The sequence below is a fragment of the Salvelinus fontinalis genome, chromosome 5 (assembly GCF_029448725.1).
Source record: "Salvelinus fontinalis isolate EN_2023a chromosome 5, ASM2944872v1, whole genome shotgun sequence".
In the NCBI taxonomy this organism is placed as follows: Eukaryota; Metazoa; Chordata; class Actinopteri; order Salmoniformes; family Salmonidae; genus Salvelinus; species Salvelinus fontinalis.
The window spans coordinates 46,132,722-46,147,766 of NC_074669.1; the positions used below are offsets into that span (position 1 = coordinate 46,132,722).

General features: G+C 42.2%; 2 protein-coding genes across 4 annotated transcripts in view; one reads left to right on the forward strand and one right to left on the reverse strand.

The window, feature by feature from the left end:
* The window catches only part of LOC129855683 (protein spinster homolog 1-like), a 40,621-nt gene extending 27,487 nt beyond the window's left edge, over positions 1-13,134 (forward strand). The window contains exons 20-22 of the mRNA XM_055923602.1: positions 383-472; positions 3,324-3,413; positions 11,898-13,134. Coding sequence (XP_055779577.1) covers positions 383-472; positions 3,324-3,413; positions 11,898-11,905 — 188 coding nt within the window. The 3' untranslated portion in view covers positions 11,906-13,134. The remainder of the gene's footprint in view (positions 1-382; positions 473-3,323; positions 3,414-11,897) is intronic.
* A 133-nt stretch (positions 13,135-13,267) lies between these two features.
* LOC129855679 (ataxin-2-like protein) overlaps positions 13,268-15,045 on the reverse strand; it is a 31,621-nt gene continuing 29,843 nt past the window's right edge. For all 3 annotated transcript variants that reach the window (XM_055923593.1, XM_055923592.1, XM_055923594.1), the window contains 2 exons: positions 14,009-14,180; positions 13,268-13,914 (listed from right to left, as the gene is read on the reverse strand). In XM_055923593.1, coding sequence (XP_055779568.1) covers positions 13,856-13,914; positions 14,009-14,180 — 231 coding nt within the window. In that variant the 3' untranslated portion in view covers positions 13,268-13,855. The remainder of the gene's footprint in view (positions 13,915-14,008; positions 14,181-15,045) is intronic.

The window sequence follows — 15,045 nt, forward strand, 5'->3', positions numbered from 1 at the left end:
CTCAAGAAGCGGGTGGACAAACAAAAACCCACAAATTCTGACAAACTCCAAGCATTGATTATGCAAGAATGGGCTGCGATGAGTCAGGATGTGGCCCAGAAATCAATTGACAGCATGCCAGGTCGGATTGCAGAGGTCTTGAAAAAGAAGGGTCAACACTGCAAATATTGACTCTTTGCATCAACTTCATGTAATTGTCAATAAAAACCTTCGACACTTATGAAATGCTTGTAATTATACTTCAGTATTCCATAGTAACATCTGACAAAAATATCTAAAGACACTGAAGCAGCAAACTTTGTGGAAATTAATATTTGTGTCATTCTCCAAACTTTTGGCCCCGACTGTATACCTCAATCCTGTGTGTGTTTTGTGTTCACAGAAAACAATAGCGCGGAGGTCAATATCAATGTCGACGTGGGAAAGAGTGATGACAGTGATGAAGGCAGCAACGACTATGTCAATACTAAAGGTATGGCCCACGTTGGCACATTGAATAGAATATAACTTTTTAGGGATGTTCATGATTTTAATCAGGAATCTCTGCTTTTTTGACAGTTGTAATAACCCATGTAACTCTTTTATGCCTTGGAAGGAGTGAGGGAGTAGCTCTTTATAAACTGTTCACTTTATTACTATCCCAGATTGTCATCCCTGTGTTTTGAGGAGATATTAGTTTTAACAGATGCTGCACCTAGTTTGGGTAAGAACATAAATTGAATAATAAATTGCCAAATAAGTCTGGTAATTAAACGTCTGCGTAAGTTACAGTTCATGGTTCTTATTAATATGCATTAATATTTAGACTTTCTCCGAACTGATGGCCATTAGGTCATTGTTAGGCTATCCCTAGACATTTGAGATATCTTCACGCCTAGCAGAGCCTCCAGACTTCATAAAGGGATCGATTTTGAATGAGGGAAAAAAAATAATTACAGGGGCAGTCTGTTAAAACTAATCCTCTCCAAATCGTCAACAGGAAACACTGAATTTCTGGGGTAATAATTATATAACTGACGTTCTATAGTAATACCAGTCCCTTGCGAATAGGACTTTTGTGACATCTTGTGGTTAAAATATTTTGAGTTTTTTTATTGATATTCAAATAACACTTAAATACATGGATATTACAATATAAACAATAAAAAGATAGAAATGCATGACAATACAGTGCCTTCGGAAAGTATTCAGACCCCTTGACTTTTCCCCCATTTTGTTACGATTTTTCCTCAATCTAAACACACTACCCCATAATGACAAAGCAAAAACAGTTTATTTTTATTTTTTTAACTGTCGCTTTTTTAAAAAGTATTCAGAGGCTGTACTCAGTACTTTGTTGAAGCACCTTTGGCAGCTATTATAGCATCAAGTCTTCGTGGGTATGACGCTACAAGCTTGTGTAACGGATGTGAAATGGCTAGCTAGTTAGCGGGTGCGCGCTAGTAGCATTTCAATCAGTTACGTCACTTGCTCTGAGACATTAAGTAGGGTTGCCTCTTGCTCTGCAAGGGCCGCGGCCTTTGTGGAGAGATGGGTAGCGATGCTTCGTGGGTGACTGTTGTTGATGTGTGCAGAGGGTCCCTGGTTCGCGCCCGTGTCGGGGCGAGGGGACGACGTAAAGTTATACTGTTACATTGATGCTGTTGACCCGGATCACTGGTTGCTGCGGAAAAGGAGGAGGTTGAAAGGGGGGTGAGTGTAACGGATGTGAAATGGCTAGCTAGTTAGCGGGTGCGCGCTAGTAGCATTTCAATCAGTTACGTCACTTGCTCTGAGACATTAAGTAGGGTTGCCCCTTGCTCTGCAAGGGCCGCGGCCTTTGTGGAGCGATGGGTAACGATGCTTCGTGGTTGACTGTTGTTGTGTGCAGAAGGTCCCTGGTTCGCGCCCGTGTCGGGGCGAGGGGACGACGTAAAGTTATACTGTTACACTTGGCACACATGTATTTGGGGACTTTCTCCCATTGTTCTCTACAGATACTCTGCACAGCTATTTTCAGATATCTCCAGAGATGTTAGATCAGGTTGAAGTCCGGGCTCTGTTTGGGCCACTCAAGGACATTCAAAGACTTGTCCCGAAGCCCCTCCTGTGTTGTCTTGACTGTGTGCTGTGGGTCGTTGTCCTGTTGGAAGGTAAATCTTCGCCCCAGCCTGAGGTCTTGAGTGCTCTGGAGAAGGTTTTCATCAAGGGTCTCTGTACTTTGCTCCATTCATTTTTCCCTAGATCTTGACCAATCTCCCAGTCCCTGGCGCTGAAAAATATCCCCATAGCATGATGCTTCACCCTACAGATGTTGTCCGGTTTCCTCCAGATGTGATGCTTGGCATTCAAGCCAAAGAGTTTAATCTTGGTTTCATCAGACCAGAGAATCTTTCCTGATTAATCGGGAATCCCTGCTTTTTCAACAGTCGTGATAACCCTTGGAACTCTTTATGCCTTGGGAGAGGACTAAGGTAGTAGCTCATTATAAACTGATATCTCAATCTTTAGGTGCCTTTTGGCAAACTCCAAGCAGGCTGTCGTGCCTTTTACTGAGTAGTGGCTTCCGTCGGGCCACTATACCATAAAGGCCTGATTGGTGGAGTGCTGCAGAGATGGTTGTCCTTCTGGAAGGTTCTCCCATCTCCACAGAGGAACTCTGGAGCTCTGTCAGAATGACCATCAGGTTCTTGGTCTCCTCCCTGACCAAGGCCCTTCCCCGATTGCTCAGTTTGGCCGGGCAGCCAGCTCTAGGAAGAGTCTTGGTGGTTCCAAACTTCTTCCATTTTAGGAATGATGGAGGTCACTGTGTTCCTGGGGACCTTCAATGCAGCAGAATTTTTTTGGTACCCTTCCCCAGATCTGTGCCTCGACACAATCCTGTCTCGGAGCTCTACGGACAATTCCTTCGACCTCATAGCTTAGTTTTTGCTCTGACATGCACTGTCAACTGTGGGACATTATATAAACAGGTGTGCCTTTCCAAATCATGTCCAATCAATTGAATGTACCACAGGTGGACTCCAATCAAGTTGTAGAAACACCTCAAGGATGAAAACGGGATGCACCTGACCTCAATTTTGAGTCTCATAGCAAAGGGTTTGAATACTTATGTAAATAAGGTATTTTATTTTTATTTTTTTATATATACATTTGCAAACATTTCTACAAATCTGTTTTCGCTTTGTCATTATGGGGTATTGTTTAGATTGATGAGGAATTTCTATTTTATTTCATCCATTTTTAGAATAAGGCTGTAACGTAACAATGTGAAACAAGGGAAGGGTTCTGAATTCTTCTGAATGCACTGTATATACCTCAAGCCTGTGTTTGCGTGTTCACAGAAAACAGTGGCGCAGAGGGCAATATGAATGTCGATGTGGAAAAGAGTGATGACAGTGATGACGAAGGCAACGACTATGTCAATACTAAAGGTATGGCCCACATTGACACATTGAATAGAATATAACTTTTCAGGGATGTGATTTTTCCTGATTAATCAGGAATCCCTGCTTTTTCAACAGTCGTGATAACCCTTGGAACTCTTTATGCCTTGGGAGAGGACTAAGGTAGTAGCTCATTATAAACTGATTACTTCATTACTAACCGGGAGCATGGTGTAACAGGCAGGCAGTCGCAGCTGCACTCAACGTGTGTATTGGGGTGCATTCCAATACTCTAATAATGATACCAATAGGTACTCAAGTGCTACACAACCTGGTAATGTGTATGTGTAATGAAGTTAATACCCCATTCCTCCCCTCTTAAGATTTAAATATTACATATTCACAAATAAACCCTTTTTTAACGATATCGAACATAAGACATTCCCTAAGCTCTTATTGCTAACGGAATAAAGGTCAGCATCCCGGAGTCACCTCTTCACTGTTGACGTTGAAACTGGTGTTTTGCGGGTATTATTTAATGAAGCTGCCAGTTGGGCACTTGTGAGGCATCTGTTTCTCAAACTAGACACTCTAATGTACTTGTCCTCTTGCTCAGTTGTACACCGGGGCCTCCCACTCTTTCTATTCTGGTTAGAGCCAGTTTGCGCTGTTCTGTGAAGGGAGTAGTACACAGCGTTGTACGAGATCTTCAGTTTCTTGCCAATTTCTCGCGTGGAATAGCATTCATTTCTCAGAACAAGACTAGACTGACAAGTTTCAGAAGAAAGTTATTTGTTTCTGGCCATTTTGAGCCTGTAATCGAACCCACAAATGCTGAATCTCCAGATACTCAACTAGTCTAAAGAAGGCCAGTTTTATTGCTTCTTTATTCAGAACAACAGTTTTCAGCTGTGCTAACATAATTGCAAAAGGGTTTTCTAATGATCAATTAGCCTTTTAAAATTATAAACTTGGATTAGCTAACACAACGTGCTATTGGAACACAGTAGTGATGGTTGCTGATAATGGGCCTCGGTACGCCTATGTAGATATTCCATAAAAATCTGCCATTTCCAGCTACAATAGTCATTTACAACATTAGCAATGTTTACACTGCATTTCTGATTAATTTGTTATTTTAATGGACAAAAAATTTGCTTTCCAAAAACAAGGACATTTATAAGTGAGCACAAAATTTTGAACGGTAGTGTGTGTACTCTACTTATCTAAACAAGTCTGTCAGTGTAAACAATAAACATGACATTTCACATATTCACAATTTTTTTTCACATGCTTGGGTAACTAAGTATTTAACTCTTCAGTTTATTTCACTGAGTCTTAGTTGTCTTTTAAAAACAATTCATCACTCCCCCCCCCCCCCCCCCCCCCCCCCTATTCAGAGTTCAAAGTCCTTAAAGCAGCTTGGAAACTTTGTGTGCCTCTGTGCACAACGTACACTTGGGGTAGTGTTCATTCTCAACGGTGGAAAAGCCACCAGCTGTTTCTGAGCCGGGCTCAGAGTATTTGACTCAAACTGGATTCTCCTCTTGTTGAACTGTTTCCTCTGTTATGGTCTGTGGAATGTGCACCACAGAAACACTTGGATAGTTTGACGAACAGCCTGTTCTCTGCCATCACAACTGGTAACTCACTTGTAGTTCCATCCCGTCTGTCAAGAATCTGATCGACATGTCTGCGAACCAATTTACCACCTGAGTCTATGAATCCAGGAATCCCTTTTCCCATGACTGAAATTTCCGGTAAGGACAGGGTCCCACTCTCCAAAATGTCAGCCCTTGGCATGTTTGTCATGGTTCTTTTTCTGTATTCTGTTTGCGTTCAACTTTTCTTTTCAGGTCTGGACAGACTAAGTCCAGTGTGGAGCGTAGTCTACGACCTAATAACATTCCAGCAGGAGAAAGTCCTGTTGTGGATTGATGTTATTCTGTAGCTGAACAGAACACTTGACACTTTTGTTGCTATGCTCCCTTCTGCACTTTCCTTAATTTCTTCGAGTGTCTGTACTGCGCGTTCCACCAGTACATTTGAAGACTGATGATATGGAGCAGATGTCACAGGCACAATATTGTTGTTTCTGTACTGGAAACAGGTTGCATTGTCGCTCACCACCATCTCCGGTATCCCTTGGTTACTAATGCTCTGTTGTAGTCGTGAATGAAGCAGAACTAACCGGATACACATCCATCCATTTTTAATGTGCATCAATGATTATCAGGAATATTTTCCCCATGAATGGCCCTGTGTAATCTATGTGCAATCTTCTCCAATGTTTCTCTGGAAACTCCCAAGGGTGGAGTGGCGCTGGTGCCTTTCTGTGTTCCTGACATGTTACATGTCTTGACTAGATTGTCTATCACCTGATCTAGTTTTGGCCACCACAAGTAACTCCTAACCAACGCTTTCATACGTGTGACTCTGATGTAGCTGCTGTAGGATATCCTGGCTGTGGAAAAAGAACTTGTGCTCCCCACAAAACACAACCACCCTGTACACTCAACTCTGTTTACCTGACACTGTTTGCTGTGAATTCAGTCCCTTCTATTTGTTGTGGCCATCCCCTTACTACATATTCTCTAACTCTAGACAGTACTGTATCTTTACTTGTCCAGGATCTCATTTGCTCTGCAGTCACGAGTGCTGTGTCTACGAAAATCAGCACTGTCCTCTTGAGCTGTTATGGTGGGTGTGTAAGACTGCTCAAGGCATCTGCATTCCCATGGTACTTTCCTAATAAAGCTCAAAAGCAATCACTTTTGCATGTAAAAACACAGAATCCTACGTCAATTTGTTTTGAGACAACTTCGCCGTGGGACTTGAACGGGGGCGCCTGGCTCATGCCGGGAGGCAGCCCGGTTCCAAAACGAATGCAATCAACTGGTGAAAAACACGCCTACACAAGCGCACGGGAGAGATTAATCGAACACCCTCACTGTAGCTAAATCTAACCCTTTTCCTAACCTTAGTCTCCTAACCTGCCACGTTAATTATCCTAACCTGCTATGTAAACAAATCATCTGTGTCCAGAAACCATCAGTTTCATAACACCAGAACTGACCAATTGCCGTTTCCTGATATCAGGGAACACCCACATCAAGAGCCAACCCGAGTTGCGGTCTGCAATTACACCATATTCTTTCAAATGCCGCCTCTCCTGTGAAGTAGTAATGTCCCTCTAACACCCCTGTGTGGCGTCACATAGGCCTATAGGTTATCTCCCAATGACACCTTATTCCCTATATAGTGCACTACTTTTGACAAGAGCCCTATGGACCCTAGTCAAAAGTAGATAGGGTGCCATTTGGGACACAACCTTATTCTCTGCTCATATTTGATAGAAACTGACCTATCCTCCCCATAGCCATTACTGTATGTTGTCCTGATCACATCCCTAATTTCTCAGAGTTCCGTTTGTCAAATCGGAGAGCCTGTTGTCCGGACCTCTGGCAGTCTCTATGGGGGTGCCACAGGGTTAAATTCTCGGGCCGACTCTTTTCTCTGTATATATCAACGATGTTGCTCTTCCTGCGGGTGATTCTCTGATCCACTTCTACGCAGATGACACCATTCTGTATACTTCTGGCCCTTCTTTGGACACTGTGTTAACAAACCTCCAGACAAGCTTCAATGCCATACAACACTCCTTCCGTGGCCTCCAACTGCTCTTAAATGCAAGTAAAACTAAATGCATGCTCTTCAACCGATCGCTGCCTGCACCTGCCCGCCCGTCTAGCATCACTACTCTGGACGGTTCTGACAAAAAATATGTGGACAACTACAAATACCTAGGTGTCTGGTTAGACTGTAAACTCTCCTTGCAGACTCACATTAAGCATCTCCAATTCAAAATGTAAATCTAGAATTGGCTTCCTATTTCGTAACAAAGCATCCTTCACTCATGCTGCGAACATACCCTCGTAAAACTGACTATCCTACCGCTCCTCGACTTCGGCGATGTCACTTACAAAATAGCCTCCAACACTCTACCCAGCAAATTGGAAGTTGTCTATCACAGTGCCATTAGTTTTGTCACCAAAGCCCCATATACTACCCACCACTGCGTCCTGTATGCTCTCGTTGGCAGGCCCTCGCTTCATATTCTTCGCCAAACCCACTGGCTCCAGGTCATCTATAAGTCTTTGCTCGGTAAAGCCCAGACTTCTCAGCTCACTGGTCACCATAGCAGCACACACCCGTAGCATGCGCTCCAGCAGGTATATTTCACTGGTCATCCCCCAAAGCCAACACTTCCTTTGGCCGCCTTTCCTTACAGTTCTCTGCTGCCAATGACTGGAACGAATTGGAAAAATCACTGAAACTGGAGACTCATATCTCCCTCACTAACTTTAAGCATCAGCTATCAGAGCAGCTTACAGATCATTGCACCTGTACATAGCCCATCTGTAAATACCCCACCCAACTACCTCATCCCCCATATTGTTATTTATTCATTTTTGCTTTGCATCCCAGTATTTCTACTTGCACATCTATCACTCGTGTTTTTAATTGTTAAATTGTAATTATTTCACCACTACGGCCTATTTATTTCCTTACCTCCCACATCTTCATTTGCACACACTGTATAATGACTGTACGTTTGTTTATTCCATGTGTAACTCTGTGTTTGTGTCGCACTGCTTTGCTTTATCTTGGCCAGATCGTAGTTGTAAATGAGAACTTGTTCTCAACTGGCCTACCTGGTTAAATAAAGGTGAAATAAATAAAATACAGTAAGGCATTGTTGGCAGAATAGATGCATCCATCTATTCTTGTCTATCAACAATGACAAGCCACTGGGGTCTGACAACTTGGATGGAAAATTACTGAGGATAATAGGATGTTATTGCCACCCCTATTTGCTATATTTTCAATTTAAGCCTATTAGAAAGTGTGTGCCTGGAGGGAAGCAACAGTTATCCCCCTACCTAAGGATAGTAAAGCCCCCTTTACTGGCTCAAACAGCTGACCCAATCAGCCCGTTACCAACCCTTTGTAAACTTTTGGAAAAAATTGTTTTACCAGATACAATGCTATTTCACAGTAAACAAATTGACAACAGACTTTCAGCATGCTTATAGGAAGGACATTCAAAAAGCACAGCACTTACACAAATGACTGATTGGCTGAGAGAAATTGATGATAAAAAGATTGGGGGCTGTTTTGTTTGGCTTTTGACATTATTGATCATAATCTGCTGGAAAAACATGTTATGGCTTTACACACCCCCTGCTATATTGTGGATAAAGAGTTACCTGTCTAACAGAACACAGAGGGTGTTCTTTAATGGAAGCCTCACCAAAAAAATCCAGGTAAAATCAGGAATTCCCCAGGGCAGCTGGCTAGACCCCTTACTTTACTAACGGCATGAGTAAAGCCAGTGTGTCTATGTATGAGGAAGACTCAACCGTATACACGTCAGCTACCACAGCGACTTAAATGACTGCAACACTTAACAAAGAGCTGCAGTTAATTTCAGAATGGGTGGCAAGGAAAAAGGTTGTCCTAAATATTTCAAAAACTAAAAGCATTGTATTTTGTACAAATCATTCACTAAACCTCAACTAAATCTTGTAATGAATGTGGTAATTGAGCAAGTTGAGGAGAATAAACTGCTTGGAGTAACCCTAGATTGTAAACTGTCATGGTCAAAACATATTCATACAACAGTAGCTAGGATGGGGATAAGTCTGTCCATAATAAAGCGCTGCTCTGCATTCTTAACAGCACCATCAACAAGGCAGGTCCTACAGGCCCTAGTTTTGTCACATCTGGACTACTGTTCAGTCATGTAACGGATGTGAAATGGCTAGCTAGTTAGCGGTGGTGCGCGCTAATAGCGTTTCAATCGGTTACGTCACTCGCTTTGAGACCTTGAAGTAGTGTTTCCTCTTGCTCTGCAAGGGCCGCGGATTTTGTGGAGCGATGGGTAACGATGCTTCGTGGGTGTCAGTTGTTGATGTGTGCAGAGGGTCCCTGGTTTGCGCCCGGGTATGGGCGAGGGGACGGACGTAAAGTTAAACTGTTACAGTCAGGTGCCACAGAGGGCCTTAGCAAAATTGCAATTGGCTCAGAACAAGGCAGCACAGATGGCCCTTGGATGTATACAGAGCTAACAAAAATATGCATATCAATCTCTCCTGATTCAAGGTGGAGGAGAGATTGATGTCATCACTACTATTTGTGAGAGGTGTTGACATGTAGAATACACTAAGCTGTTTGAACTACTGGCACACAGCTCGGACACCCATGCATACCCCACAAGACATGCCACCAGGTCTTTTCAGTCCCCAAGTCCAGAACAGACTATGAGAGGCGCACAGTACTACATGGAACTCTATTCCACAGTAAAATGACATTTTAAAAAACGGATACAAATACACCTTTTGGAACAGCAGGGCCTGTGAAGCAACAAACATACACATAAATAATATTCACCAATACATTTCTTGGTAGTCCAAAATATATTGCTATCAGGTTGTAAATCACAGCTGGCCAGGTACATTGTTTGCTGCCTCCACCCATTCGGGATTCATCTTCAATTACTAAATATTTGGAAAAAAAACGGACAACTGTAACTAAGGCTTGGAATGTTAATACAATCAAGCTAGCAATGATCACAAGTCAGTCATAATGTGGTTAATAGGTTTGCGCACGTGTCAAACACATGGGCCCGCAGGCCGAATAGGACTCACAAGCAAGTATAAATGAGTCAACGATTGTCATTTACTTAATGAAATTACAGTTTGATGCACTTACAACAGTGAATTCAACTTCAATTGCGCTGCTTTCATGTGCCCTGTTTACAGCGCACAGTGGAGGGAGTGTACAGACACATGCCACAAGCCAGGCTACTAAAATGTTGCAGTCTGGCTTCGGTATTTAAAGCTTTATGGTTAACTAAAAAACAAAACCTGCAATAAATGATTATGTATCCACACGTCACTTATGTTGAGAAATACAATTATTTGTTTTCATGTAGCATTTGACTTATATACAGTATGTGTAATACGTATGTGACCAGTAGTATTCATGTTACTTTAAATGCTCATTTGTGACACACAGTATTCACATTTTTATTACATATGTTCTTTGTCACAATACATTTTATGGGAGCATTATTCAGTGATACTTGTCATGGTAATAAAAAAGAACGAACAAACACAAAACACTAAACTTAATCCTATTAATCGCTTATCAATTCAGCCATTTTACCGTTAATCCGTTTCAAGCGGGAAGTGCTTCATGATAGCAACATAAGATAAAGAGCACATGGGGGTTGGGGTCATTAAATTACATAAATTAACTTTGTATAAAGCTTTTCAGATTCAGTTTAAGAAATCCTTGACCAATAATGCCCAATTTGCAATGATACAAGCATTTCGCTACATCTGCATGCAACCACCAAAATTTGAATGGTGCTGCCCATGCGTACACATACCATAATGAGACGGACAACGCTGCGATCTCTATACGATAACGAGACAGAGAATGAGGATATTCTCTTTTTTTAAATGAATATCAAATTAACAAAACCATTTTTAAAATTGAGTGTACTACAATACATTGAGTGCACCATGCTGCATTCAACCGCACTGGTGATCCATGCAGTTTTTAAAGAATGGAATTTTTGACGTTAAATACTTTTTCATTAGGGTCGCAGCGTATTATGCTCATCTGCAAGCATAGCAAAGGCAGGACACATTTCCCTGTTTTTAATAGGATGCGTATAGCATTTTAACATGTGTACGTAAGTGGGCATTATAAACGGCCCATTCAGTTGTCAAAACGTGGGTTTGGCCAAGCAGCCTACTATTCCCCATCGTTTATCAGTACGATTTTGACGGCCAACTATCTGAAAAAATTTGAGGGTTTATCTGTTCTTTCGTTAGGATTTTGGCTAATCTCACTATGGCTAGCATTAGTTGTTAAAGTGCATAGGCAACTGAGGAAGAGAGCCTACCTTTTCATGGTTGTTTCAATAGGACTGTGAAGTTCCCAAATGTAAGAGGACTCCCGTAATATTTACATAAATCCATTCAGGGGGCTTTTGGCAAATGCGTTCTAATTATCTAAAGGCACACTGTTGCTAGGGCCTGTAGTCACACAGTCGTTTAAAGAGAATGATGGCAGGTCTGTGTGGCAAATTATTTGCATATAGGCCTACTGTAGCTCTGATTGGCTTTGGTGCACCGGTCTGCATAGACTCTGGTCCTGGACAGGACAGCTGTTTAATTAAATTGTCCAAACAAGGCCGCTTTCCCACTCTATTGCTTTACAATTTTCCCAAATGCCTTACTATCATTCAAACATTTTGTGAAAATGACCGCAAGTGCTCAGAATTTTCCCAACAAAAATCAAATTCCTGGGGGTGTATACAGATTTTAATAAGATTTCGTTTCGCTAAAACAGTGTTCCATCTAACTGCTAAACCATCGAATAACCTAGCAGGTGGGTGATATTCTGAAACTCAGCTCTACATCAAAGTTGGTACTAACTTGTATTTTCTTCTCTTAGATATGTGAAGCCTCCCCATGTAGCAGATTCTGACGGGGAGGGAATTGAGTCGATCGACTACTGGATTTATCATGTGTGCAACCAAGTTTCAAAGGGAAGACTACACAGCGTAACTAACATCTACATAGGGGTTCTGCAATATGGACAAGAGCACTGTGCAACTCACTGCTGTGGCTGATGAAACATTTCAAAAGACCTTAACTTCATCCACCAGCCGCCTCTGAACTATGCAGTAATAATTAAGGCCTAGGGAGGACATGTTCTAAGTTTTATTGTATGGTGAAGGGCAAATGCCTTCGAACACATCTCTTGGTGCCCCAGCTGCTTGTGAGCTACCAGCTATAACCATAAATATTTTTAAGCTCTTTCCTGACTATTGAAGAGAAAGGATGACAGTGGGGAAAGAGGTGGTGTCGAAGGGCAGTAGCCACGGCATTATTGTTTTCAATGTATGGATTTTCTGACGACTCCTGAGAATGTTCGTTCTAGTTTACTCATTTTCTCTTAGCTGTATTTCTTTTAACTGTGGATTCAAATCTGTTTTGAAAAAAAATCACAATATAGGAAATGCTTTGCCATAATCTATAGCCCTATTCGGACAGGATGCGTTTTACTGGGGGGGCTCAGTTAATGTAATGTGCACAAGCACAAATCACCACATCCGTAATTTGTCCCGTCCAAATCTGCCATTTAGTCATTTTTTAAAATGATCCCATCCAAGGTTTTTTGGCAAACTCTCAGGTCCTCTGATAACTTATCCCGTCATCCCTGTGTTGAGGGATAGAGTAACAGGTGCTGCACCCAGTTTGGGAAAGAACATGAACAAATCGATGCTTAAAAATATGCTTTGATGAATGAACTTGTGCCATAGTTCTTTTAAAATATGAAGTGGACAATATTGTGTCAATGAATTGATAAATTGCCAATATGTTTGTTAATTGCCTTTCTATAAACTGAAATCCATTAGGTCAATATTAGGCTATCCCGAGACGGGAAATATCTTCATGCCTAGAAGAGCCTCCAGGCTTCCATCATATTTGAATGAGGAAGAAAAAATAATTAGGGGCAGTTTGGAAAAACGGACAAGCTGGAGTAATAATTACATAGCCGATGTTCTATAGTAATACTAGTCCTGTGCGAATAGGGCTTATGAACCATTGTGTGATGTTTTCTGAATGAATTGAAGCCGATATGGGTGGCATATAGTTTACTATTAAAGATTAGTGGTTCAAAATCAGTATAATGATCATTCACAAATGCTTGTTTGTTATATAAATATATATACACACACACACACACACACATCTAAATTAACAAGATTCCTTCTCAATAATTTCACCCTTGCACAGAAAATAAGAGTTCTGGCGGTATTTGAGGTTGAGTAAACTTTATTTTTATGATTTTTTTCATTTTTTGTATTTTAAGTTTATTTATTAATGGTTACCTGTAAAAGGAGAAAGGGGAGTAGGTTGGGGTTAAAAGTTAGCAAGTTTCATTGTGATAAGTCCTGTGAGACGATGCTTTCGCCATGTCAATCCTCTCAACTTAAAAATGGAACCAGCTAGTGAGGACAACAGTCTTTCTAGGCTTTCATAAAAACAAAACCTATTTTTTCTCTGTCCTTAACCAAGAAGCAGAATGGGAGCCTTTGACAAGCCCTCTTCTCTCTCGCTCTCTTTGACTTAGAACTCTGGCTTAAAAAACAGGAGGGGAAAAAAGTTGCTTATTTTGTGGGCGAGAGGAGAGTGAAGTGTGGCGGCAGTGGTTCCAGAGGGGGGGCTTCAGTTCTCAGACTAGTTTAGCCAATCAGCGAACAACTTGATTGTGTTCCTCAATGGGATTGCGTCAGTCATAAGACTCAGGGAGGGACTGGGGGCATCAGCTCCCTGTCCTCAGCTCCCCTCTTCTATCCTCTGTCTCCTGCTTCTTCTGTGGTCCTCTAGGTGTAGGTAGGGGTGTCAGTTTCCAGGGGGGTGGAAGGAGAGCTGCTGGGTGGGGTGAGCCTGCACTTGTACAGCTAGAACACAGAACAACAGTCACTGAAGAAGATCTGGAAATGTAAAGCTAATTTCTATTGGAGATGTTTAGCTCTATGACTTGAAGTTACTTACCCTGTGGATGTTGGATGTAGTAGTGTTGGTGTGCCCCCTGCTGGGGGGGAGGGCCGTGCTGCTGGGCTGAGCCTGGGCCTTGCTGTGGGGGTGGGGCATAGTGCAGCATCATCTGGGGCGGGCCGTGGCCTCCTGGGTGGTGGGGGCCAGACATACCTTGGGCAACATGGGCCTGGAGCGAGAGGGGGCAAGATGGTGTCATCCCTTTCTAACAACCATATTTAAAATTCAAGACTAGTGGTCTACAGACTTACGGAGATGGAAAGATTCAGGGCGCAAAATGGGTGGCTCTTTGTAGAACGTAGTCCTACCTTCGTTACTATGGACTTTTTGGCGCAGCTCAATCGTACTACAAAGAGTTCATTGTGGGGGCAGTGTTAAGAGCTCTGCTAACTGAAACGCCTGACTAAGATCATGACATGTCAGAAGTGCTTCAACATCAAATATAAGAAAGAATTTCACAGAATATAATGTTCCTTGAGCTGTCAGTTTAGAGTGACCAAAAGAAGCCAAATCAGCGCTCATGTCTCATCATCAAGCAGAGCAGCACCAGCTGAACCGTAGTTATCGATACCCAGACAGAGCCACCATAAGCAGAACTAGCTGTGCGCAGGGAGCGAGTGACCGGAGCAGCTAATGGAGGAAGTTATTTCGGACAGGGCCGGGACTTTAAATTAGGCAAAAGCAATTGGGCCTGGGTAGGGTAGGGCCTGAACATCATAGGCATAGGTAAGGGCTCAGGCTTAAAGTTCATGCCAGTGCAGGGCTCTACAGTGTTGTGTAGGCAATGACGCTGTTGCTTGGTTCCTTGATAAAACATTTTATTTAACTAGGCAAGTCAGTTAAGAACAAAATCTTATTTACAATGACTGTTCCTTGATCTGATCTACATAGGCTATGCAAAGTCGTATTTTGTATTGATAACCAACTAATCTCAGCGACTGTTTAAACAAAACATTGTTGCCTTATTAGAATCCCCACAAAAGTGTATTTTGTTGAGAAGTAATTCCAGGCCATTTTGAAACCGTAAAAACAGC